The sequence below is a fragment of the Eumetopias jubatus genome, unplaced genomic scaffold (assembly GCF_037043125.1).
Source record: "Eumetopias jubatus isolate StellerSeaLion01/CBP00866 unplaced genomic scaffold, mEumJub1_p1.0 scaffold_15, whole genome shotgun sequence".
Lineage (NCBI taxonomy): Eukaryota > Metazoa > Chordata > Mammalia > Carnivora > Otariidae > Eumetopias > Eumetopias jubatus.
This window is the reverse complement of record NW_028274821.1, coordinates 1244559-1270728: the sequence shown is the minus strand read 5'-3', so window position 1 is coordinate 1270728 and position 26170 is coordinate 1244559. Positions and strand designations below refer to the sequence as shown.

Genomic DNA, 26170 nt, shown 5'->3' with positions numbered 1-26170 from the left:
TCAACCCCTGCCAGCCCTGGAGGTCTGGGGGGCTCTGGGCCGGGCAACAGGAGGCGGGAGGGATGGGAACGCCCCGTGCATCTGGGGAAGGCTGCCTCTCATTTCACTTCTCAGGTCCTGCTCTCTCTGGCTTCGTCGGAAAGCACGGGGCCACTGAGGAAACCCCACAGCCACAGGGAGGGGGAGGCTCAGGGGACGTGGGCTCCAGGACGGGCAGCTGCAGACCAATGGCAGGGTGGGGGGACACACTGGGCACAAATACGACAGCACACCCTCCACACGGGGGTGAGGCGCACTGCCTTCCAGACTGAACTGACCACGACGGAAAGGGTCAGGCAACGGTGGCCCAGCGAGGAGGGGGATCTGCATAAGGCACCTGCCCGTTTTACAATCTGCAACACTGTCTGCACCCTTCGACCCCGCCCTTCCATCATGGAACTTGTCTGACAGGCATGGTTGCACAGGGCAGGTGACTGTAGACGCCAGGACATTCCCTGAGCAAAGCTGGGGGAGCTCAAGGCGAGAAGCAAGCTGAACGTCAACCAGAAGGCCAGCGGACGGGACACAGACAGGACGGGACGCAGCCCAGAAGGTGCAGGCCGAGCCCGCGTGGTCGGCGCGCAAGAAGCAGTGTCTGGCACAGCAGCGGCCCCGGGCACCTGTGGACGGGGCGCGGTGCGTCCTGCACAAACAGGACTCCCACTCGAGTTCTCAAGAAGCTGGAACCTGGCCGGTTCGGAGGAGAAGGCAAGCTTTTCATGACATAATTTCCATTTTAAAAAATAAAAGCAGATATTCCTTATCACAGTAAATAAGTATAAGAAAAGTCAGAAGCTCCGATTCCCACCTGAGGAAGTTCAGCTGCCGCCCGCCAGCCCCCTGGGGCACGCATGTGCCCCCAGCGTGTCCCCACACCTGGAGGCGGGCACACCCCGGGATGGGGACAGAGGCCGGAGTGGTGTTCCGCACACGGCTCAACGAGCAGGGCCCACCCCGCATGCCCAGAGCGCGGGCCAGTCAACCCTGCCCCCGCACACACTATTTCTCCAGATGTGTCCTGTCTGGGGTCAGTTTCAAGTATTTAGAGTCTTTTCTCAGCCTGACCCCAGCTCTGCTTGCCTCCTGCTCCAAGCCTTCACCCAACGCTGGAGGCAGGGACCACAGGGCGCCCTCCCGGCCCACCAACGCCCGCCGACCGGTCTACAGGAGCTCGTGGCCGTGGGGGAGGGAGAGTGCTGGGAGCAGCAGGGAAACACGGGGCGGGCAGGGCAGGTGGGCAGGGCAGGCCCCTGCTGCGGTCTGCACCCCACCCAAGACTGCCGGCCAGAGGGGCCCCTGAAGTGAACACTGCCAGTCAACTGCTGGCACTGCCCTCAGGGCCCCCAGAAATTTTACAGTCCGGGGAGGGGAGACAGGAGGGGACACAGTGCTCGCCCGCTGGCCGAGGTCAGGCACAAGGCACCTGTCCTTTGAGGCAGGAGCCAGGTGAAGGGCCCCAGTCCCGCACCCAGCTGCTGAGATATGGCACCACCCCTAGACGCGAGGTCATGCCTCTGCCTCACGCACGCCCGCCCCGGGCGGGTCACTCACACTTCCATCTCCGCATCCCAGGCCTGGGCCCAAAATACACACGTCTGATCCCCGCACCACAAGCAGGCAGCACAGACGGCGGGGGCCCAGGCAGCTGGGTGCCCCGGAGAGCCCTGCACCTGCACTTGCACCAGGCCGCCGGGGGGCGCTGGAGAGCCCCCCGCCCGCACTCGGGCCAGGCAGCCAGGGGAGCGCTGGAGAGACCCATACCAGGCCACTGCCGCTGGGGGCGCTGGAGAGCCCGTGCCGCACCTACACCTGCACCAGGCCGCGGGGGGACGGGGGGGGGGGGGGGGGGGGTAGGGGGTAGGGGGGCGCTGGAGAGCCCGTGCCTGCACCCACGCCAGGCCGCCAGGGGGCGCTGGAGAGCCCCGCACCAGGCCACTGCCGCTGGGGGCGCTGGAGAGCCCGTGCCCGCACCTGCATCAGGCCGCTGCTGCTGGGGGCGCTGGAAAGCCTGAGCCTGCACCCACACAAGGCTGGGGCCTGCTCCACGAGCATCCAGACTGGGATCAAAGAGTCACCACCCCTCCCCCATTCCTCCCCCAAGGCTCCCCTCCCTCCTCTCAGGGGCCCCCATATCCCCCCAGGAACTCACCCCATCTCTCCCCCCTCCCTCCCCACCAGGACTCCCCCCACCCCTGCAGCTGGTCTCTGATCTCTCCCCCACTTGCCCCTACATCCACAGCGTGCAGCTATAGAACAGAATCTGGTTAACTAGATGGACACTAGAGAACATCCCGCTCTGTCCTGATCCTACTGAGTTGAAAATAAAATGGGAACTCCCACCCCTGGCCCATATCCCAGGGCGCCTCCCCACCCATCTCCCCTCCCACACAGGGTACTCTGGGTGGCCTCTGACCAGCACCCGACTGCCCCAGCACAAGAGTGCCCAGCACTGCCTGCAGGGCCTAGAACAGAGCCCGGGGCCTGAGGTGCCCACTGATGACCTGACAGCTGCCTCATTTGGCAGGTGAGGAGCCACCCCAGCGCACAGCGCCGCCAGTGTCTGAAACCCGGGGAATCCTCACTGCCTACAGGACAAAACCAGCGTGGCTTTCACTGGTTGGAGCAGAGAGGGAGCTGGGTGACCCACGGCCCCTGGCCTTCTCCCAGCCAGACTCTCCTAAGCAGACCCAGGTCCAGCGCCCTCGGGAGCCACTGGGAGAACAAGGGACCACAGTCAGGAAGTGCCCAGGGCTGGGTGCAAACCAGTGGCAGGAAACGCCCTCACCTCCCGGGTGTCCCTGTTGTCACAAGCCTCACTCCAAAACAGCTGGGGATATCGGCACAGGGTGCCAGACTGTCGTTGACTGTTCAGTCAACAGCCCAGGCTACTGTCTCAGGGGCTCATTCACTGTCCTCAGCCCCCATTCAGCCCAGGGAGCAGTGCTGAGGCGTGCTGCAGGCTCGTGTCCCTGGGCCTGTCCACCTTCTGGGGTCCTGGACAGCACCCCCGTCTCCGGGGGCACAGTGCCGCTGTCCCGCCCATCATGTTGTGGAGTCAACCTCAGTGAGCTGATCTCTCACGCCTCGGTTGGCTCCCCTCCCGATCAGCACTGCCCATCACCACAACTCTGGAGGCAATGGGAAGGTCAGCAAGGCTGCGTGCAGCGCAACCCAGCAGCAGGCCTCGACCCGCCCCACCATGGCTTCCTCAAGGGGGAGGCCGAAGGAGGTGGAGACCTGCATGGGGCCCCCACGTAAGTGTATGAAAAATGCCAGGATGTGACAGAGGTGAGGCCCAACAAACACGGTTATAAAGGACAGCACCCCACCCCATGTGTGTGGACACACGGCACAAAACGTCCACAGGCGTGCTGCTACGTGTGCGCCTGCCCCAGCACACACATGAACACCTGTGTCCTGCACATGCCTCGTTCTGATCATCCAGTCGCTAAAAGGTGATTTCTTTAAAAAAGGGGTAAAAGTACAAGCAATGAATGATCCAAAAAGTAAGTTACAGAAATGATCCCACTTACCATTGCACCCAAAGGAATAAAATACGTAGCAATAAGCTTAACAAAGGGATGAAGGATTTACAAAATACCGCTGAAAGAAATCAAAGACCTAAATCTAAATAAATGGAAAGACACCCTGAGCTCAGGGATCAGAACACGTAATACCGTTCAGATGTCAGCACCACCCACGGTGAGCAATCTACAGATTCAACGCAATCCCTGTCCAAACCCCAACAGCCCCTTCCCAAGAAACCGAGGCCAATCCTTAAATTCCTATGGAACTGCCAGGAGTCCTGAGGAACTGAAACAGTATTTTAAAAAGAACAAAGCTGGAGGTCTTGCACCTCCTGGCTTCAAAACCTACCACAAAGCTGCCGTCGCCAACACAGCGTGGCTCTGGTGTAAGGAAAGACACACAGACCACAGAATGGAACAGTGTCCAGAAAGACATGTACGAGGTCAAATGGTTTTCAACAAGGCTACCGAGACTTTCAATAGGCAAAGAACAGTCTTCTAAGTAAGAGGTACTGGGACAACTGGATGTCCACTTGCAAACAAATGCAAGTGATCCCTACCTCAAATCGTATAAAAATTAACTAAATCAAAAACCAAATAGAAGAGGTAAAATTCTAAAACTCTAAGAAGAAATCAAAGGGGCCAATCTTCGTGACCTTGGATTTGACACTGGATTCTTAGATACGACACCAAAAGCACAGGCAATAGAAGAAAAAACATAAAATTGGATGTCACCAAGATTAAAACGTTGGTGCATCCACGGACATTACCACAAAAGTGAAAAGACAGCTCACAGAATAGGAAAATACTGGCAAATCGTGCATCTGCTAAGTGTTCAAAACATATAAAACACTCTTAAAATTCAACAATAAAAAGACAAATAACCCAATTTAAATATGGGCAAAGTGTTTCAACAGACATTTCTCTCACGAAGGCAAAGGGACGATGGGCGCATGAAACCACACGCGACATCATCAGCCATTAGGAAAATGTATATCAAAACGATAATGAGATTCTACTTCACAGCCATCCGGAGGCCCGTGATTTAGAAAGCGGGAAATAACAGGTGTTAGCAAAGATGAAGCGGTATCAGACGGCTCCCACGTCAGCAGCAGGAATGCGGATCGGTGCAGCCACTGTGGGAACCAGCTGTGGTCACTTCAACAGTTAAACACAGAATAACCACAGGACACAGTAATTCCCCAAAGAAACGAAGAGAGGTCTTCAAACCAATATTTGTACACGAGTGTTCACAGCAGCACTACTGACAATTGCCATGGGCAGAAAAACCCCAACATCCATCGACTGGCGAATGGGTAAACAAACACGGTCTGTCCGCCCAACGGAGTATTACTCGGCCGGACAACATCCGTGAAGCTCAGACACCTGCCACAGCACGGAGGAACCTAAAAACCATGCCACGTGTTAGAAGCCACATACAGGTTCCATACTGTAGGGCCATGTGTAGGAAACGTCCAGAACAGTGAAATCCACTGGGACAGAGCAAACACGTGGACAGCTGTCCAGGGCTGCAGAGGCGTGTGGGAGGTGCGGAGCTGCTGATTAAGGGGTTTGGAGTCTTCTTCCTGGGTGATGAAAACGTTTGGGAACCAGACAGAGGTGACGGCTGCGCAACATTCTGAACGCACTAGATATCATAAACCACGCACTTTAAAATACTCATGGTCATGATGTGTGACTTTCACTCCCAATTAAAAAAAAAAAAAAGATAAAAGGCTGGTTTCTCCACTCGCCTGGACAAACACCACAAGGACCTTCAGTCTTTATGTTCTGCGGTCAAAGCCAGTCACTGGCTGGAATCCCATGTTTTTTTGCTGATCACCGCGCACACTGGGGGGAAGTGGACAGACTTTACACCAGGGTTAGGGTCTCCCACACCAAGCCAAAGAGCTGAGGACCAAGACGGACAGGAAAGAAGACGGAGGGAGAGGGGTAGAGGCAGAGACGGCTGAGAGCAGGGCCGGCGGGGCGCCAGGCACACCTGGGACTCGGGGTGCCGCGAAGAGCCCAGCTTGCCCACCTGGCTCTGCGAGCGACTCCCTGCTGCAAAGGTGTTTCCTTCTGTGCGGGTCTGCGAAACCATGGACGTGAATGGGGTTGTTGGTGCCTGGTGTTCGTTCGGGCCCTTGAGCCAGAGGAACCCAAGCTGAACGTGTGCGCCTTCTGGGAGCAAGGAGCCAAGTCCCCCTCTCTGCTTGAAGTGAGAGGACGAGGTGGCCGGCCCCACAACCAGCCAGGCCACTGCAGGAACCAATGAGGACAGCGAAGCCTGATGCCAGAGAGCAGCCCAAGGTTGCGGGGGGAGGTGGCGCTGCAGCCACATCGGCCGGTTAGAAGCCAACTGAGGGCTTTGCTCTTCCCACACCAGGAATTTTAGGAGCTGGATTCTCCCAGCACAACCCCATTTCCTGGCCGACACTTACCCTCAATCCCCTCGTTCTTTTGGGATAAAGCCCTGCCACATGGCCAGGCGCCCGGAGCACAGAGGCGAGGGGATGGCCCCGGAGGACAGGGTGCCGAGGTGGGCACTTGGCCCAGTCTCAGGCCATCTGCAGCCAGGCCTGAGCCCCAGCGACCCCGACTAACGCCGACGGCGGGGCAGAGGCTCCCACCAAGCACACTTCCAGCTACTACTTCCAGTAAAAGCAAACATTCTGGCACTCTCGATGAGCCCGACTCCGAGTCTAAGGACCGAGGGACAGGGGCCTCCTCTCTGCCTTCTAGACGCCAGCAGGACGTCACCCCCACCTGCTCACAGCTTCTTAAACTCACACACTGAGAAATCCTTGTTCCAGAATGATTAACTGTCTTGCCCACAAACCCGTCAAACACACCTCTATTCCATCTCCTCCCATATTCAGGAATCCCTGGTTCAAGGACTTAACAGCCCACTCCAGTTGTGGGGGCTACAACATCGGCCCTGGTGGACCCTCCTTTCCCTCCAAGCACACATACTCCGCGGGCCTGCTCAGTGTCACCCGGCACCATGGGGCCGAGGACCCTGGCCGGCTCTGCCCCAAGAAGCTTATGGCTGGGTGGGATGGGGGTCATGGCAAGAGCCCACAAAAGCCAACCAGTCCTGGGAAGGGGAGCCCAGAGACAGGGCCCCCCTGCGAGGAGGAGCCCAGACAGACAGACAAGCAGGAATCAGAGAGCCACGCCAGAACGCACCCCAGCCCCACCCCCCCACCCCACCCCTACCCCACCCCTACCCCACCCTCATGCCCACCATCTCTCCCCTGGGGACCGGCTCCCGGCCCCGCCCTCATCCCCATGACAGCAGAGGAACCCTATCAAATTCCCCCTTCACTCCTGGGCTCAGAGACCCAGCGAGGCTCCCCCTCCTGGACATATCAAAGGCCTAAGGCCGTCGCTGATGGGCCTCCTTGCCCCACGCCTGGTCTTGGCCCCACGGGGCTCCCTCAGGACTGAGACAGGGCCCCCCAGGCTGGCACCGAGCTCCTCATGTGCAAGCCTGACTCTGGTCGAAGAAACCCCACAGGAGGAGACGGATCTGCCTCGTGAGCCCAGGAACCTCTGCACCCCACACAGAATGCACACCCAGAAACATTTACCAAGAAGTCAGTGAAACTTCTGTCGCCGAAGGGTTCGCACTGCACCTCCAGCTTCCAAGCTCCTTAAAATCAATTTTACCGATCAGGCCTCCAAAGCGCCTTGGAATCAACAGAACAGGCGACTGAAAGCGGACCAGAAAGCTTTGGGATGTCTGATACTTTAACAGAATCATTCCCATTGCCCAGAGACAGGGACTCTTCACACCTGGGTGGTGACAAGGTGAGACGCTGGGTCATTCCCTACAGCGACCGGCCCCAGCAGCCACACACCTCACCGCAGGCCGGGGTTAAGACACACGGGGTCTGGTGGAAGACACAGGCCACCCACTGCCTGGCCCACCCGGGAGGAAAAAGGTCCCCAGTGCCATGGGTGCCACACCTGCCTACCAGACACACAGACAAGACAGTTCGCAAGGCAGCCAGCCACAAACTCCATCCCTCCCTAGTCAAAGCCAGCTTCCGAGGCAACGTACCCGGTGCGGGTGAAGGCCGGGTGGGCTGACAAGGTGCCCCGGCCCCAGGAGATGGGGGGCCACACGGGCTCCTGCCTTCCTGGCTGACCACACTTCCAGCCCAGTGCAGCAGAGAGGCCTCCCTGGGGAACTCCGGGACGGCCGCTCAGGGTGCCTGGGGCTTCCTGGAGAGGCAAACACGCCCTGGGAGCAGGCTCTGCCCCTAGAATGGGGCTGCCCCAACCACGCCCTAGCCTGGGGACACTGCTGCAGCCCTCCAGCAAAGTCTGGGCCACTCTGAGTGTGGGTAACCACAGAGGCCCTTCCCAGTCCTCCCAAAACAAGGTGCCCTGGAGAGACGTGAGGGGTCACAGGTGGGACAAGACGGAGCCTGTTATTAACAGTTATGTTTATTTTTACAGGTACTGTCTGTGGCGAGTTACACTAATGTGCTATTTCAGGGTATGATACGAAGTTTCCTTCTAAAAGAAATATTCAGGAGACTGAAATGCACCACAGGGTCCTGGAACAAAAAAGGGCAGCACAGGGAAAACCTAGCTAAGTAACCTGCTAGGGCCTACAGTTTGGTTAACAGCGCTGCCCCCACGTTTCTGCCTCAGTTTCCATGCTTGTAGCATGGTCTGGGGCGGCGCTGACTTCAGAGGAGGCAGGGTGACGCTTACAGGAACACAACCATTTTTGTAACTCTTTAAGTCCAAAATTCTGTAAAATAAAAAGTTATAAAGTATTTAAACTTTAAAAAAATGAGTCGAGGGGGTGCCTGGGTGGCTCAGTCGGTTAAGTGTCCAACTCTTGATTTCTGGCTCAGGTCATGAGTTCAAGCCCCATGTGAGGCTCCGCACTGGGCATGGAGCCTGCTTAGTATTCCCCTCACCCCCTCCCTCTCTCTAAAAACAATAAAATAATATAAATAAAATAAAGCAAAACAAAATAAAAGAGTCGAGCTGCTGAACACAAAGTAAACAAGAGTCCAGGTGGGTCGTGGATCTGGAAAGTCTGGGTCAGCCAGAAATACCTGGAGATGGGGCAGCACAGGGATCATCGTACACCTTCCCATTACAGAAGGGGGGTCCATGCAGGGGTGGGGAGGGAGGGCCACACATGGCCCAGGCCCAACCCCTGACCCTGCGTGCCCCGTCTTGGCACCTGCACTGAGCCACCTGGGAAAGCTACAGTCTCAGGGCTCACTCCTGCAAGGAGCCCTTGATTAGATGCACAGAAAATGTGCCCACGGGGGGGGGAAACACAGCCCCTTGCAGACCCCAAGGCCACCCCATGTGGGTGGAAATGAATCTGGGCTGATGAAATGACCTGTGCCTACGTTGGATCAAATCAACGACCTCCACTGAGAACTGAGAAATAAAAGAGATAAGGCTTACCCAAACGTACCTCTCCCCCAACTCTGCCCTGGCCAGTCCAGCAAATGCCGCCCACCAGGCACGCCAGCCCTCAGCCCCTCTCCACTGCCTGCCCTTCACACCAAGTCTCAAAGTCTAGCTCAGACCTCGCCTGCCTTCCCAACCCAGTGGAGGGGGCCCCTCGGCAGCCCAAGGTCCTCCCAGGCCTTCCCCAAACCTGGGCACCCAGGGAGCTCAGCAGGCCCCGGGTGGGGTGGGGGAAGAAGGGGAGGGCCCCCCATATGCAGGGCGCTCGGGGTCAGCTTGCCATCACCTCTGGAACTGAGCAGCCCTGAAGGATCAGACGGCAGCTCTCACCCTTGGCGGGGCCATGAACTTCACGCGGGCGCTGGGGGTGGGTGTGCAGCTGCACTGTTCTGGAGGGTCCTGTGTTCGGCCCCCCCCTCCCCCCCGCCCCGGGAGGCTCTGCAGCCTTGGGCATCCACAGGCAGCAAGGCAGCCCCACAGGCCCAGGGGATTTCAGATGTCCCTGCCCAGAGCAGTCCCACCCCTCCTCACAGGGTCCCTGTCACCAGCACTGAGCTGGGACCCCGCCTGGCGCTGACCCAGCTGGGCAGCTCCTGTGCCACTGGGCTGCCTGGGTTCTCAACATGGGAACCGGCAGGGCCACCAGCCCATCCACCCTTCAGATGAGTGGGAGGTTCTCCTCTGGGGACTGGGGACCACCCAGCAGCACACACCAGCACCCACCACCTGCTGGCGCTGGGTCCGAGGGGCAGCCACAGAGGGCACACAGCCCTGGCCAGCCCCTGTCCGGCCCCTGGCCCCCCGTCCTGCCCAGGCCCCGACACGTGAGAACCTGTTGGAGCAGTCTGGGCACCGCGGGCACCTCCTCTTCCTCCTTCCCATTTACTTCTGGGTGGGAAGGGGCCTCGCTTTGAAAACTGGGCATAGGGCCAGGTCACAGCCGCGGGCCAGGGCCCAGCTCTACCTCCCCCACCCCACGGCCCCCAGAGAGCATAAGGTCAAGTCGAACCCGGGGCGTCCCTGTCTGGAGCAGAGGAGGGGGGGAACGGGGCACCAGCCGGCAACAACACCCCCACCCCCACCAACGCCGTTCTGTCACCCACCCCCGCGGGGCGAAGAGGGAGGGGAGGTGGGGTGCGGGGGGTGCGGGTAACCGGCCGGGGTCCCCCCACCCTGCCCGGCCCGGACCGCGTCCCGGGGCTCGGGGGCCGCGACGGAGAGTGGGCGCGCCGGCCGCCCCCCTGGCCGGGCCCGCCGGCGTCCGGGCCGCCGCTCGCGCCTCTCCGGGGCCCGCGCGGGGAAAGTTCCTGCAACTTCGCGGGGGAGGCGGCGGGCCGGGCCTGGGCCTGAAGCCGGCCTCCCCGCGGCCCCTGCTGTCAGCCGCCCGGCCCGCGGCGCCCCAACTTCCCGGCGCGGCCCCCGGGCCCGCTTTGTGCGCTGCGCGAGGGGCGCCCGCCCCGGCCCCGGCCCCCGCCCCGGGCACAAAAGGGCGCGCGGCCGGCGGGCGGCGGGCGGCGGGCGGCGGGCGGCGGCGGCGGCGGCGGCGGGGGCCTGCGGCGGGCGCGCACCGGGGCCGGGGCCGGGGCACGGCTGGCGGGGGGAGGGAGCCGCGGGGTGGCCGGGGGCCGGGGCCGGGGCCGGCGGGCCGCGCGCTCACCTGCCGTGGAACCAGTCCTTGCAGGCGTCGCACTCGATCATGAAGCGGGTAACGTCGTAGGGGAGCCGGCACACGCAGTACACGGGCACCGTCGCCATGTTCGCGCGCCGCCCGCCCGCCCTCGGCCCGCGCTGCGCTCCGGGTCGGGCCGGGCGGGCCGGGCGGGCCGGGCGGGGGGCCGCGCCGGGCCGGGGCCGGGACGGGGCCGGGGGCGCACGACAGCCCGCGCGCACCCGGCCGGCGCGTCCACACAAAGCGGGGCGCGCGGAGCAGGGCCGCGCCGGGAGCCGCCCGCCGGCCCCGGGGCGCAGGGCGCGAGTGTGCGCGGGGCCGGGCCGCGCGCGGGACACAAAAGGGAATGGACGCGCGGGGGCGGCGGGCGGGGAGCCGCGGCCCCACCGAAGGGACCCCCGGCCGCCGAGCGGCCTCTACGTCAGCGCCCCGGGTGGCGCCGCCTCCGCCCGCCGGCCTGGGCCGCCGCTCCCGCCGAGGGAAGGCGGGCCGGGGACCGCGGGGAGAAGGCGGGCCGGGGGACCTGCCGGGGAGAAGGTGGGCCGGGGGACCCCTCTGGGGGAGAAGGTGGGCTGGGGGGCCTTCCTGGGAGAAGGTGGGCCGGGGGACCCCTCTGGGGGAGAAGGAGGGCCGGGGGACACCTCTCGGGGCATGTGGGCCGGGGAGGAGAGCGGGAGACCCCCCCCGAAGGAGAAGATGGGCCGGGACACCCCTCTGGAGGAGAAGGTCGTCCGGGGGACCTGCCAGAGAGAAGGTGGGCTGGGAGACCCCCTGTGGGGGAGGATGGATGAGGAACCAAGCCAGGACAAAGTGGGCTGGGTAATTGGGGGGTGCAGGGAAAGTGGGGGGACCACCCGGAAAGAAGGTGGGCTGAGGGTACAGGGGTAGGCAGGCCCTGAGACCCTTGGGTGTGGGGTGAGACCCTCAGGATGTCCTTCCCGTTCAGATGGCCAAGGAACAACTACTTGGCTCCAACTCTCTTCTTACCCAGCAGACGGACAGGGGGCAACCGGGGTTTTCTGTTGCTTTTCCTCCCTGCTCCTTTTCCGGCTGGGTACAGCCAGCCCCCGCCGCCCCCCCCCCACAGGATCCTTGACTCTCCTGATGCTCGGCCCCCAGAGGAGGACAGAATTCAGGGGAGCCAGGAGCGCACTGGCAAAGGTCAACTCTATAAAGAGAGAGTGATTATGTGGAATTGGAGCCCCACCCCCATCCCTGGTCAGAGCCCCCAGGCCTCCCGTCCCTGTCAACTAGGGCAGCAGGGGCTAGAGGGGTGGACAGGAGGTGCTGCTGCCTTGCTCTGGGCCCTGCAGCCTCAGCAGGGGGGTCAGGGTCTGGGGTGGGGGGCACCGAGGGCTCCTTCCTCCCAGCTGCATCCATGCTCCTCTGGGGGTGCCGGAGCAGAGTGGCCTCTGATGTGCAGTAGGGAGTACAGTACAGTTCTGCCCCCTGCTCCTGGGGGATGCTGGCCACCTGAAGCACGACTCCAGCCTGGACGGAAAGCCTGGTCCAGGCCACCCAGCTGCGGCAGCCCCGACAGGCAGGCGCTCACCTGAGCCCGCAGCCTCTCAGGGCCACCTGTCCCACTTGCAGGCAGCTCCGCTGAAGTGCTCCCTCCTCTTGAGCCAAAACCCGCCCTGGTGTGGCCAGCCCCCCTCCCCCAGCAGATGACCCCTGGACCGCAGCCCAGCAGTGCCCATGGCAGGGCCTTAGCTGGGAGGCACCAGCATGAGGAGTAAGAGTGGAGAAGACTCTGGGGGATGGTGGGGAGGGTGGGGGGGAGGGAGAAGCTCCCATCCCCCCCAGCCCCGTGCTCAGCGCCTTCCTCCCTGAATTGCAGCTGTCACCCTCCCCTCTGGAGTCCTTCTCCCTGGACCTGGTGCGGACTCTGGGAAGCACTGTCCACCAGGAGCACCGTGGTTGAGTTAGTGCGGATGAACAGTGCTGAGTCTGCAGGGCGGCCCAGGGCACCGGCCCGGGCACTGCTGAGGGGCCGTCCCCTGCAGCAGTGCCTTGGTGCTCACACCAGCAGTGTCCACCTCCGCCCTTGGCGGTCCAGCAAGGCCAGAAGTTTCTGGAGGCCCCCGGGCTGCAGCCCCCCTCCCATACCTCCATTGTTTACAAACAAGGACAGCGTCACCAGCATTTAGCAAAGGCTCACCAGAGGCTTGCTTAGTTCCTTGCACGCTCCAGCAGCAAACCCCCTCCCCCCCCCCGCCTGGCCACTGCCTGGGAAGCACGCAGCATCAGCCCTGGGCCGCCCCTGCTCCACAGACGGGTACCCAGATGGGCGTCATGCCACAGGACACTGAGGCTGGAAGCAGCCCAGTCCCTCCCGGAGGAGTCGGCCTGCTGGCAAGAGGGAGAAGCAGACCAGGAGCCCCCACTTCCCCGGGGCCTGAGGCCACTCCGGCCTGCACGTGTCCACTGCATCTGGAAGTGTCCGCAGAGATGCTCAAAGCTCTTCCAAAGCCGCAGGCCGACTACACACTAAAGTAAGCGTCCACGTGGGTCCCAAACCCTCCCTGTCCTCAACCTCCAGAAAGCCCTCCTCCCTCTCCTTCAGTTACTTAGATGCGCATTGAGCACCTGCTGTGTGCCCTGTTGTACCTCCTCTTGCTGTAAGGGGGAGAGTGACACATGCCCCACAGTGCCCTGGGGAGAGCAGCGCTGGTGGGGGTGGATGGGTGGGGACCTAGGGCCTCCTGAAGTGACCTGGGCTCAGAGGCCACGCAGAGAGGGAACGTGCATGGGGCCAGATGCAAGGACCCAGGAAGCAGGGGGCAGTGGCCTTGAGATGCAGATGTCCCCTCTGGCTGCCCATTCATGCTCTGGCCCTTCCATGTGGTCTGCCCTTTGCCTCAACACCGACCGAGTCCACGCCATTCCTGGGGGCGCAGTCCACGTAAGCATCAGGACCTCACCACCCACCCACATGGCCAGGCCTGCAGCAGGGCTAAGAGGGGGACTCCCAGCAGCACGCACCCTGCAGCCAGCCTCGAAGGTGGGGCCCGTTTTATTCACCTTGTTACCCAGTGGAAACAGCATGTTTCAGGTCATGTTGATCCCCTCCCTCTCCAAAAAGTATACTGAAGGCTAGTGCAGGCTTTTCTTTTAATGGTAGTAACATACACAAGATAACATTTACCATTTTGATCATCTCTAAGTGCACAGCTCTGTGGCATTAAGTATGTTCACACTGTTGTGCAAGCATCACAGTGCCCCTCTGCAATTCTGGCCCCCCTAGCCCCACCCCACCCCCTGATGCTCACCATTCTACTTCCTGTCTTCGCGAGCTTGACTGTTCTAGGGACCATGGGTTGGTGGACTCCTGCAGAGTTGGACCCTCTGTGACTGGCTTACATCACCTGGCACGGTGTCCTCCAGGTTCACCCATGTTGTAGCTGGTGTCAGGATTCCCCTCCTTCTTAAGACTGAATACTATTCCATCCTACATAGAACCCACATTTGATTTGTCCGTTCATTGTCGAAGGACTCTTGAGTTGTTCTCACCTTTTGGCTATTGTGAGTAATGCTGCTAAGAATGTGGGTGTGCAAATATCTGTTTGTGTCCCTGCTGCTACCTTTGTGTGTATACCCAGAAGTGGGATCGGTGAATCATAGTGTAGTTCTATTTCTAACTTTTTGAGGAACCTCCATACTGTTGTCCAGAGTGGCTGCACCAGTTTGCATGCCCACCAACAGTGCACGAGGGTTCCAATTTAACCATATCCAATTTGACCCCCAAAAGCAGGGTCAGCGTCCTGCTTTTGCACGTGGAGATGCAGCTTTCCCAACGCCATGTGTTGAAAGCATAGTTCTCTCCCCATTAAATGGTCATTGCACCCTTGTCAGAATCATGTGACCGTGTGGGCAAGGGTTTTATTTCCAGGCTTTTTATTGTCTTTCATTGGTCTGCATGTCCAGGCTTATGCCACACTGTGTTGATTTCTGTAGCTTTGTAGTAAGTTTTAGAATCAGGAAGTGTGAGCCCTCCAACTCTGTGCTTTTTTCAGGATCATTTCAGTTCTTCTAGGCCCCTTACAACTCTATATGAATTTGATGATTGGCTTCTCCATTTCTGCAAAAAGGGCTATGATAATTTTGACAGGGATTGCATTGAATGTGTAGGTCATTTTGGGTAGTATTGCCATCTTAACAATGTTAATATTCTGATCCACGAACGTGGGATGTGTTTCCATTTATTTGTGCCTTATGCTTTCAGTGATGTTTCATAGTTTTCAGCTCACAAGTCTTTTGTCCCATTGCTGAAGTGTATTCCTAAGTATTTTTTTTTTTATGTTGTTGTAAATGGAATTGTGTTCCTAATTTCCTTTTGGGATTGTTTATTCTTAGTGTATGGAAACAAAACTGATTTTTGTGTGTTGATTTAGTATTCTGCAACTTTGCTGAATTTATTACTTCTAATAGCATTTTGTAGAATCTTTAGAGTTCCTAATTCTTGATGATTGTACGTAAAAGCATGTCATTGGTGAACAGAAATTACTTCTGTCTAATTTAGATGCTGTTTGTTTGTTTTTTATTCGTGCCCAATTGCTCTGGCTAGAACTTCCAATACCGTGTTGAGTAGAAGTGGTAAAAGTGTCATCTTTCTCGTTTCTGATCTTAGGGGAAATGCTTTTTTTTTTTTTAAGATTTTATTTATTTGAGAGAGAGAATGAGAGAGAGAACACGAGAGGGGGGAGGGTCAGAGGGAGAAGCAGACTCCCCGCTGAGCAGGGAGCCCGACGCGGGACTTGATCCCAGGACTCCAGGATCATGACCTGAGCCGAAGGCAGTCGCTTAACTAACTGAGCCACCCAGGCACCCCAATGCTTTTTTTTTTTTTTTTTTACTTTTTCACCATTGAGTATGATGTTCACTTTGGGCTTTTTGATATGTGGCCTTACTATGGTGAAAAATTTCTTTCTATTCCTTGTTTGTTGAGTATTTTTATCATGATAGTGTGTTGAATTTTGTGAAGTGCTTTCTCTGCGTTGGTTGAGATGATCCTGTGGGCTTTCCCCCCTTCATTCTATTAGTGTAGTGTCTCACCTGGATTGCTCTTGAGACTGAACCATCCTTGCATTCCAGGAACTAATTCCACTTGGTCGTGGTGTACCATCTTTCTAACTCACGGGTGTATGCAGTTTCCTGCTATTTTGCTGAGAATTTTGCATCAAGGTTCACGAGGGTTGTTTTTTTTGTAGTTCTCTCTTCTCGTCAAGTCTTTGTCTGGCTTCGGTTATCAGGGCAATGCTGGCTTCAGAGGGAGTGTTAGGAAATGTTCTCTCCTCCTGAACATTTGGGAAGAATTTAAGGATTGGTATTGATTTTTCTCTAAATCCGTGGTAGAATTCACCAGCAAAGCTTTTCTTTGCTGGGAGGCTTTTGATTACTGATTCAGTCTCTGTAATAGCTGCAGGTCTGTGAGATGTCCTGTTTCTTCATAATTCAGCTTTGGTGGGTTGTGTGTGTCGAAGAGTTTGCCCTTTCCATCCAGGCTGTCCATTGTGTCAGTGAGCAACAAGTGCAGGTCTTATGGCTGTGAACCAGGCAGACACGTCCCTCTGCTGCGGAGCTCATGTGCCAGAGCAGATGACAGACAATTAATAACAGTCTGGGGGGTGGGAGAAGTCAGAAAGGAGGTACTAGTTCAGGGTCGGAGGTGTGCTTTTGTAACATAGGAAGCCATCTGGTGAATGCCAAGAGAGTTCTAAGAGCAGGCCCTTGGGAGACCTGGACCAAACCGATCTGATCCAGAACCCACTGAAATGAACAGTGACCCATGGGGGACTTTGGAAACCTTCTGGGTTTTCCTGATACGTATGAGAGTGCCCTTCTTCTCTAGCATCTCTAGGATGGCCCTGTGATGTTTGGAAGCAGTGCGTTTGTAGACAAAAGCCCCTCAGCCCAGTGACATATAATTTACCATCCAAAAGGGCGCTGTTCGTAAAACACCAGAACAGGGCAAACGGGCTACTCTGGGAAAACCAGCCCTAGGTGACACATAACCCACACTTGGGTCAGTCAGGTCTGAAGAGCTGGATCTGCACAAATGCCAGGAGTGGACGTGGCGTGATGAGCCTGGGTAGGTGTGCTGCAGTGCTGCCAGGCTTGCTTCATGAGCTGCTGGTGTCTGCTGGGCACAGTGGGCCACGGCCATCCCAGGCACCGCCCTGAAGCGGCTAGCACTCTGCCTGGGTAATTTCCACCCAGTCCCCAGGTTGTCCCTCCTGGAGTCCCCAAGATATCACCTGCACAGTCCAGCGCACAGCACAGGCTGAAGTGCCTGGTGCAGAGCCTGCTTTGGCCCATGGGCAGGTCCATGGGGCCCCTGGCTGTGCTAGGGAAGCTGATGAGGAGAGGAGCGGAGGCCCAGCCAGCAGCAGCCAGGGGCCCTTGTGGCGAGGGCAAAGCAACCTCTGCAAGGCTCACTCCACCAAGTGGGGAGTAAGGAGCAAAGGGGAAAGGGCAGTAAATCAGGCATTGTCCAAAGAATTCACGGCAGAATAAGGTCGCAGGAGAAGAGAGCCGCTCCTGAGGGGACCACATTGGGAGAGAGCTGGGGTCCTCATGCCCGCCCACAGAGGGTGCTGAGAGGGCCCCTGTCCGGAGCCAGGAGGAGACAGATGGCAAGGAGGGCTGTCTGCAATTCCCTTTGTACTTGCAGGCGCTAACACGGGTGAGGGCACAAATGGTGAATTTGTTCTTAAAATGTTTGCCCTGGCCTGGGTTTTTAGATTCAAAAAGGCCAGGATATTAACAATCTGTTGACTGGAACATGGACAAACTGAGGCCACATTAAGGTACAAAGGAAATGTCACCCTCACAGACAACTGAAGCAATGCAGGTGAAAACCAGAAACCCACTTTCCTGTCCCACTGGCCAAGAGCGGGGCAGGTCAGTGCTGAGGACCAAGACACCCTTCCTTCCTTGTCCCTCCCCTTGGCCTTCCTTCCGGGGAGAAGCTAATTCCCTGGCGGGGTGTGTGCGCCCACCTGGAGACTGCTCCTCATATCCCAAGTGCCAGCAGCACCCAAGAACCCTGTGCGGTGGCTTCTCCCCTCATCAGTGGGTTCTCTCTATCCACTGATACCTGCCCTGGACCTGAGCCCGACCTTGCTCTGCAGACCACCCCTGTCCCCAGCCCCAGCGGCCCTCCCTGCCACACGCCTGTGACCCTGGGTTATGTTCCTTGTGTTCTTATCTGATACAGCCTCATGTACACACATCTATACTGTACCCCAAAACAGAAGTGCCATGAAGGGGTGGCCCCTGCCGCTGAGTCTGGAACACTTGTACAGCCCTGTGTGGGGCCTGGGTCACAGCAGAATGCAGTGGTGGGAAGACACTGCGCTGGTACTGGGTGCAGTGCTGGGCACAGTGGTGCTGGGTATGGTGCTGGGCACAGTGCTGGGCTCGGTGGTGCTAGGTGCTAGGCGCAGTGGTACTAGGTGCAGTGCGGGGCGCAGTGTTAGGCTGGGTGGTGCTGGGCGCAGTGGTGCTAGGTGCAGTGCGGGGCACGGTGCTGGGCTCGGTGGTGCTAGGTGCTAGGCTCAGTGGTGCTGGGCGCAGTGGTGCTGGGTGCAGTGCGGGGCACGGTGCTGGGCTCGGTGGTGCTAGGTGCTAGGCTCAGTGGTGCTGGGCGCAGTGGTGCTGGGTGCAGTGCGGGGCACGGTGCTGGGCGCAGTGTGCTTATCTGATACAGCCCCACATACACACAGCTCTCCTGGGCGCGCAGACCCCTCACCAAGCGTGCGTGGGGGCTGGAGTCCGGGGAAGTTCCTGCAGACGTCTGTGGGCTGCGCAGGACAGATGCAGGTGCGCCAGGAGGCGCATCACGAGTGATTTCTGTTCCTTTCTGTCTAGCGGCACTCTGAAGTTACTATAATAAACGTGTTACTTTTCAAACAAGCAAACAAGATCAACAAAAGCTCTTTTTTACAAAGGAAACAAGAAACGGTCAGCACGAGTGTTTGGCTTGCCCCGGAGCAGCGGCCGGGCCCGGGCCTCTGCGCCCTCCCAGGCCGCGCTCACCCACACCGGCGCGGGCGCCCGCGGTGACGCTCAGCCCGGCCGGCCGCGGAACGGGCACCGTGCGCGCGCAGCCCCCGTGCGGCCGGGGAGGACGGCTCCCCGCCCCGACCTCAGCCCGGAAGCGCTCACGGCCCCGCCCCACGCCGTCCCGCGCACAGGCCGGAAGAGCTCACGGCCCCGCCCCGCCCCGCGCACAGGCCGGAAGAGCTCACGGCCCCGCCCCGCCCCGAGCACAGGCCGGAAGAGCTCGCGGTCCCGCCCCGAGCACAGGCCGGAAGCGCCCACGGTCCCGCCTCCAGCACAGGCCGGAAGTGCTCACGGCCCTCCGCCCCGTGCCATCCAGAGCACAAGCCGGAAATGCTCGCGGCCCGGCCCGCTCACAGGCCGGAAGCGGCTCAGGCCCCGCCCCCGTGCACGGGCCGGAAGCGCGCCCGTCGTCTGCGAATCCCGGGTGCTGTGGCCGGTTTCCTCCAGAGCCCCGCGGCACGCTTGTCCGCAGCGCCGCCGGCTGAGCGGCCGTGGAAACGCCACAGTGGTGGGGGGCAGGGCCGGCGGGGGAGCCCCGATGATGGCTGATGTGGGCATTAGCAGCAGCGCTCAGCGCGCTCTGCTTGGTCTCCGAGCCTGCGGTCCGAGGACCGGCCCGGGGTGTGTGTGTCGTCGGCGGGGCTCGGGCCCCCACCCTGCGCGCCCCCGCCGCGGTCCCGGCCGAATCGGAAGCCACGCCGTGTTTATACTAAAAGAATAAAGATTTTTATTAAGCATTGTAAGTTGCATTCAATAGCCTTCGGTACAGCACGCCACAACCCACCTACAATCAGTCAGACCCAACAGCAGTTCATTCTTGCACAATCCATGAGTTAGGGCAGAACTCCCTTCAACTTACAGTAAGATCCTACTCAGGTCTCGCGGGCAGGGATTGGGGAATTACATCTCATTTCTGATCACTAATGTGTGATGAAGAGCATCAGGAGAATTATATGAAAACGAATAAGTGATTCTGATTTCAAAGTACATTGTTTGGAAACAGTAACAAAAACATCAAAATGATATAAGTATACCTGCTTCTACTAAATTCTTGATGGGAAAGTTCTCAAGAACAAGCAATTTGTTTCCTGCTACAGAAGGGGGGGTTGTTTTTTTTGTTTTTTTTGTTTTAAAGATCAAAGGGATTTTTTTTTTGTTTTTCACAGAATTTCATATTTTGCTAATATGAAGGCATAAAACAGCAACAAAGAACAATAATGCATACAGCAGTGAATACACCAGGGTAATGTTGATATTTGAAACAGCTAGATAATTTTTGGGGGGTTTTTAGAATAAATGCAACAGAGGTCAATAATCACAAAATTTTAAGGTTAGAGCAAGATCAGTCAATGACTAAACAGAGTTAACATCTTTTATAGGACTATTACTGATTATTAGCATTTTGTTTTGCAAATGGGCACATACTGGTAAGAATGGAAGGACAATAACATGCATAATATTAACTACACACTTTAAAAATTATGAACCATGCAGAAGGTTAGCTCAAGTAGTAGCACTAATGGTCTACGTCCGATCAAAACCACATAGTTCATTGATCACAGATGCATGGTATTAAGTCACGAAGTTTCAGAACACATTGTGTTGATTTTGAAAGGTCATTTGCATCTTCTATGATTTCAACTTTATCTCCATTTAACTTGCTTGTAAAGTAAGTATGATGTACTGCATATTTAAAATCAGAACGGCAATATTACTCTATAATTTTTTGTTTTGATAGTTGCACTTTTTTTTAACACAAAAGAACCACATCAACAGTGATGAGATTTAAGAAAGAAAAACCGTGGTGTGCCTTATTTCTTTCATAATCATAAAATCAAAGCCTTAGACAAAGCTTTCTTGTGAACAGTAATGCAAAATCAAAGATAATGGCATACATATGGTGCCAAATGCTAAAAATGATATTTTAAGCTATATATACTTAAAGACTGCCAAAATTTGTTTTCTTTATAGTTCAAGAAACACAACTATAGGCTTTTGTCATAACCAGTTTAAACTTTGTGTGTACTTCATTTTAAGTGTGGGAGTCAAATGCTCTTCATTTTCTTTCTCTCTTTTTGTTTTATTGTAGCATTTTGACTACAACTGGTTAAAACTAAAAATGTGTTGTTTAAATCTCTGATATCAAAGAGGGATCCGAATTTCCAAAGTCCTCATTTTTCTCTTACGGAAAGGAAAAAATGTACATAACTGTAGGCTCTCTTTCTCTCCAGATATTCCTGAATCCTACCCTTCCAGCATCCTTCACCCTCTATAAAAAATAAGTTTACTCTTCTTTCTTTAAGACAGCAGCCTCCAGAGCATCAGCTCTGCGGCAAGCACTGTCTGTACTTAGTGCATTTAAGTGAGGATTTGTATTGCACGTCTTAGAGTCATTGTTCAAGGCACTTTCCGAGTGGCTGGGGGCCCTGGCGTCGCCTGCGCTCCCGTTCATCTGGGCAGCAGGCTTCTCCTCAGCCACCGCTCCGTTTTCAGCCAGGGACCCATCTGAAGACACGGCGGACGACTTGGATTCCCCGGATCTTGACTTCAGTTCTTTGGCCACTTCTTCCGCGGAAGCAGCGTAAGGAGGCTTGCCCTGGTCAGAATCAAGGACAACAAGCAATAAAGCAGCTTTGATAAACAGTGGGAGAGAAGGAAGGCCTACCAAGGCCTGATACTGCTTGCTCCAGATTCAACAGTGGAATGCACAGCACGGGTGTGCTCTTCACGGTGCGTGCTCTCTGCCCTTTATACTCTGGGGGCTGGACAGCCCTACTCCTTATACCCCCTGTGCACCTGCGCACTCTCTCCACTCTCCTCCCCATACACTCCAGTCTGTGTTCTCCACAGTCTGTGCACACAGTCCATACACTGTGTAGATTTATAGTCTGTATGCTCTATGTACCCTAGCACCCGCAGAGTGTCTGCTCTATACACCTACGTACTCTGGTCTGTACCTCACGTGGTCTGCGTGCTCTGCACACTCTCTACAGTCTGTACTGTCTACACTCCATACTCTCTCTGGTCTGTGGCCTCTACAGTCTACACTCTAATGCACTCTGTCTTGTTTCTGACTGACCCGCCACTGGCAGAAGCTTGTCTCAGCAGGTTCGTCCTGGGACCCCTTCCCTCCACTTCTCTGTAGTTGATATCCTGGCCATGCAGGAGCGCCCCACTTGAACTCTACCTAATCCTTCTGGATAGTACCAGTTCTACCTTAACACCGCCCCTCAATAAATCCTCTCTGAAATTTCAGACTACGACTCCCCCAAATGTTCACCAACTAACACGTCCGCCTGTCACAGTCTGTGGGAGGCCCATTTCTACTGGCAAATGGAGGCAAACCTAAGTCCTCTCTGGACAACTCAACAAGAAATAAGTGTAAGCAGATAATCGCCACATATGTTTGTGACTTATCTCTTCTGAACGGGTCTCTCTGCTCCTCTTAACAGATTTAAAAGTAATTCTGGAAAAATATGAACTTTTAGAGTGATTCAGCTCATGTCCTGAAAGACAAGGAAGACAGCTCGAGATCGTCCAGGTGCTTACATCTTTTACCGTGGGTTTCTCAGCCTGGCACCGTGACCTTTTGGACCTGATCATTCTGCCATGGGCTGTCTTGTGTGCTACAGAGTGGTGGGCATCGCTGGCCTCCGCCCATTAGAAGGCAGAAGCGCTTGCAGGCTGAGCTGTGGTGATCAACAGTGTCCCCCAAAAAAGCCAATGGCCCTTAGGGGGCGACATCACTAGGGCTGAGAACTACTGTCAGAGGCAGACACACTGCCGAAGAAAACCTTAACGGTCTTTGCCTTCAGATGGTCGTTTTTCAGTGAAGAATCTGAGACCCAGAACCCGAAAGCCGCCTACAGATCTCCCAGCTCTGCATTCCTTCCCTTTCAACCCCAGACGGCAGTGTGTCTGGTCTCCAGTCTTCCCTACTCTGAAAACCAGGGTGTCTGCCTGGTTGAAAATAAAGGCCCTCCCTGCTCAGCCAAGTGGGGCTGGAGGTGCCCGTCGCCCTCGCCTCTGGCACGCCCTCTCGCATGCTGGCAGTTCCTGGGTTGGTACCCCTCTGGGCTCCATTCCCACAGGTCTTCTCATTTTAGTGTTCAATCCCAGAGTTCAGAAATATGAATGTGAGCTTTTCCACAAGTCAATACTACTGTCGTTTTGTTGGAACCTTGAGAAAGATAATTAATACAAAAAGATAAGAGGGCAAAGCGGGGAAAAAGGTAACATCAAAGATTTCCAACCTCGGAGCCCTCACTCTCTGAGGGAAAAACCCACTTGCCACTAAACGTGCAGCAGGGTCGTCAGGGCCAGCGGCAGGGGCCAGCTGACTGGGGACTCCCCACAGTCACTGTCTGGAGACCATGGGGGCAGGTACAGATGATGCCAGTGGAGGGAGCAGGAATGCCGACTGCACCCGTTCAGAAACAGGCGTGCCCTCTTTCTACAGCCAAGTCTTCCCATAAGCCTTGGCCACTACGAGCCCCGCCCCCGAAGGGCACCCCAAGCACGGGCAGCACTGCTTCCTCCGCCCCCAACACTTGACCCTCCCAGGCGGCTGCAACACCAACAAGACAGACGGACCACAGACGCTCTGCAGGCCAGCTGCCCTTCATTATCTGTGCTTCTCAAGGGGCAAGAACACTAATGTCACCTAAAAACGAGCAACAGGAAGCATCGAGGTGGAGCCGCTAGAGCGCAACATAAGAAAACCAAGGAAGAAACCGCACCCCTGCAGGCCACCGTGCCTTGGCTCCAGCACCTAGAGGAGCAGCACAGAGCAGACCAAGAAAGCCCGGAGGGGAGGTCCAAAACAGAAACAAAGATGGCGCCAGAAACAAAGACCCAACTAGGGAAACACAACAGCAAGTGAACGTCGTAATACATGAAGATGGCAAAAAGGAAGAAAAGCTTAAAATCGGAAATGTAAATCAAACCACAATGAGATACCCAGCCGGACAGCTAAACTCAAGTATGGACAGTAAGTGGCGCTGCCAAGGGCACGGAGAAACCCAGACCCTCCTGCACGGCTAGCGGGAAGGGAAAACCATGCAGCCGCCGCAGAGAGTCTGGCCATTCCTCAAGTGCATGAATGCAGAATGCCCACAGGACCCAGGAATCACCCCCAGAGGAATGAGACGTGTGTCCGCGCAAACACCTGAAGGCAAAGCCTGTAGTGAACAATACTCTAGTGTGTATCTGAAAGCTGCTGAGAGAGATACCAAAAGTTCTCATCACAAGAAAATACATTTTTGTAACTATTTGAGGTGATGCAGGCTGACTAGACTTACTGTGGTGATCACTCTGCAATACACGCAAGTGTCAAATGGTGATGCTGTACACCTGGGGCTAATACAATGCTATATGCTGCTGACATCTCAATAAAGCTGGGAACCCGAACCTATACCTAGATGCTCACAGCAGCCTTACTCGTAACAGCCAAAAAAGTGAAAACAGCCTACGTGTCCATCAGCTGATAAACGGATACACAAAATGTGCCCCATCCCCACGGTGGAGCGTCACGTAGCGACAAAGGGAGTGACGTGCTGGTGCGTGCCACAATGGAGCACTTACATGACACGCAAACAGAGCACAGCCACGGAAAGCAGATTCGTGGCTGTCAGGGGCTGGGAGGTGGCTGCTCCTGAGTAAGGGCTTTCTTCTTGGGGAGATGAATGTTCGGGAAGTAGCAGGGTCACTGCATGACGGTAAGAACAGACTGCACTGTCGACCTGAAGCAGGTAAGCTCTATCTCAAAAGAAGACCCCAAGGGAGTGGAGAACATGCCAAACACTGACAACAGACACAGGACAAGCTCAACAGGAGTGCCAGAGATGAAAACCAAGAAGGAAGAACAACAGAAATGAAAAACCAGTAATCCAAAAAAACTTTCTGACGTAAGACAAGATCTGAAACGCGTTTAGAAGGAGCACGTTGTGTGCTGAGAGCACCAACGCAGAATGACCAGCAGCGGGGAGCATCACTAAACCTTGGCAGAGAAACAAACAATTTGGGCGTTTGGGCCAAAACCACAAACGACTTCCAAGGGAAAGACAATTCTTTTATTATTAGTCTTTGACGTAAAGCTTTATGACAGAAGAAAATGACAGAATGTGCATGAGACACCTGAAGGGGAGGTAAGAACCACCACTTTTGATTGTTAGGAAAGCAAAGTGCTTTCAAACGTCCCCTCGTTTCCATTGGGCCCTCCCTGTGAAGTGTGCTGAGGAGAGCCTCGAGGGACAGCGCTGGCGGACAGACACACTTCCACAGAAGCTGGGCAAACGGGGCCGCAGTGGGGTAGCAGGTCAAGACTGTGTGCTGGGACAACGCGGTTGGTAACAGCACAACTACCATCAGAGACGTGAGCGCTGGGGGACTGAGCCACTGTGCGTGCGGCTGGGACAAAGCCAACGACAAGTCCGGGGGCACTCTACCTTAATCACGCCCGGGTTTTCTCAGGGTGGAAGGAAAGACACATAGATACCAACAGTAAAGTTTAGGTCAAATTTCCAAAGTCTTAAATTTGAATCAGAAGAGTCCACATAAACTCTTGAGGTATTTCACTGAAGAAAAGCAGCGGCATACACACGCACGCGCCTGTGTGCGCGTGGTACACCGGAGTGCACGGCGGCGTGGGCGTATCTGCGGGCATGATACATGCAAGTACACGTACTTCCTGTAGCTCTGTTCACAGGAAAAGTCCAGAAACAGTGATTCGGTGTGAGGAAAGGAAGAGATTCAACAGAAGTCCTGTAAAAGTAAAAGCCCTTGGTTTAAATTATACACATCAGTGTGAATTCATGAGGATTGTATCCTAAAAATATACAATAAAAAGCACGCATGTCATGTGTGTGTTTCTGCACGAAGAAACGGGGCTGTGTGTCCAGGTGTGTGCACACAGAGCACGAGGAACAGTGACTGACCCCATGGCATCGGGGTCCATGGGCACCCTGACTGTGGTCTTGTAATGCCATTTCCCACTAAAGAGCCCAAGGAACTAAGAGAAATGTGGTGGTTCTGCTGGGCCAGGCAATACCCGCAAAGGAAGCTGCTGCAGACCAGACGCCACACAAGGGCCCACGGCCAGGGTGGGCAAGGTGTCTGTCCTGCAAGGATTGTCATACTCAGGTACCAAATAGGAGGCAAGGGCAAGAAGCTCTTTATAAAAATAGCCCAAAAATAACAAAAAAAGAAATGATGGAACCAGAATGTCTTCCTTTTGCAGTTTCCAGTGACTGAATGGATCCGGTCAGTGGCACATCAGTACAGTAGGTCCTGCATGCAAACATGTGTGCCCGACAGAAGCACGCAGGTCCAACTCAGCCTTGGCACTGGGACAGACCCACTACCAGGATGCAAGAAAGAGGTCAGGTCACAGGGGCCACCCCCTCAGCACACACCC

The 26170-nt window shown here is 56.2% G+C and overlaps 3 protein-coding genes across 7 annotated transcripts in view; all 3 read right to left on the bottom strand.

Annotated features, from left to right (window-relative positions):
* The window catches only part of LOC148162354 (lysine-specific demethylase PHF2-like), a 70844-nt gene extending 60041 nt beyond the window's left edge, over window positions 1-10803 (bottom strand). For 2 of the 4 annotated variants that reach the window (XM_088018739.1, XM_088018741.1), the window contains exon 1: window positions 10678-10803. In XM_088018739.1, the coding sequence (XP_087874865.1) occupies window positions 10678-10775 (98 nt within the window). In that variant the 5' untranslated portion in view covers window positions 10776-10803. The remainder of the gene's footprint in view (window positions 1-10677) is intronic. The other 2 variants (XM_088018740.1, XM_088018742.1) reach the window with 2 other exon arrangements.
* The window catches only part of PTPDC1 (protein tyrosine phosphatase domain containing 1), a gene marked incomplete in the record, with an annotated part of 669594 nt that overhangs the window by 342833 nt on the left and 300591 nt on the right, over window positions 1-26170 (bottom strand).
* The window catches only part of FAM120A (family with sequence similarity 120 member A), a 92414-nt gene continuing 85703 nt past the window's right edge, over window positions 19460-26170 (bottom strand). For both annotated transcript variants that reach the window (XM_028093076.2, XM_028093077.2), the window contains exon 18: window positions 19460-21352. In XM_028093076.2, the coding sequence (XP_027948877.1) occupies window positions 21041-21352 (312 nt within the window). In that variant the 3' untranslated portion in view covers window positions 19460-21040. The remainder of the gene's footprint in view (window positions 21353-26170) is intronic.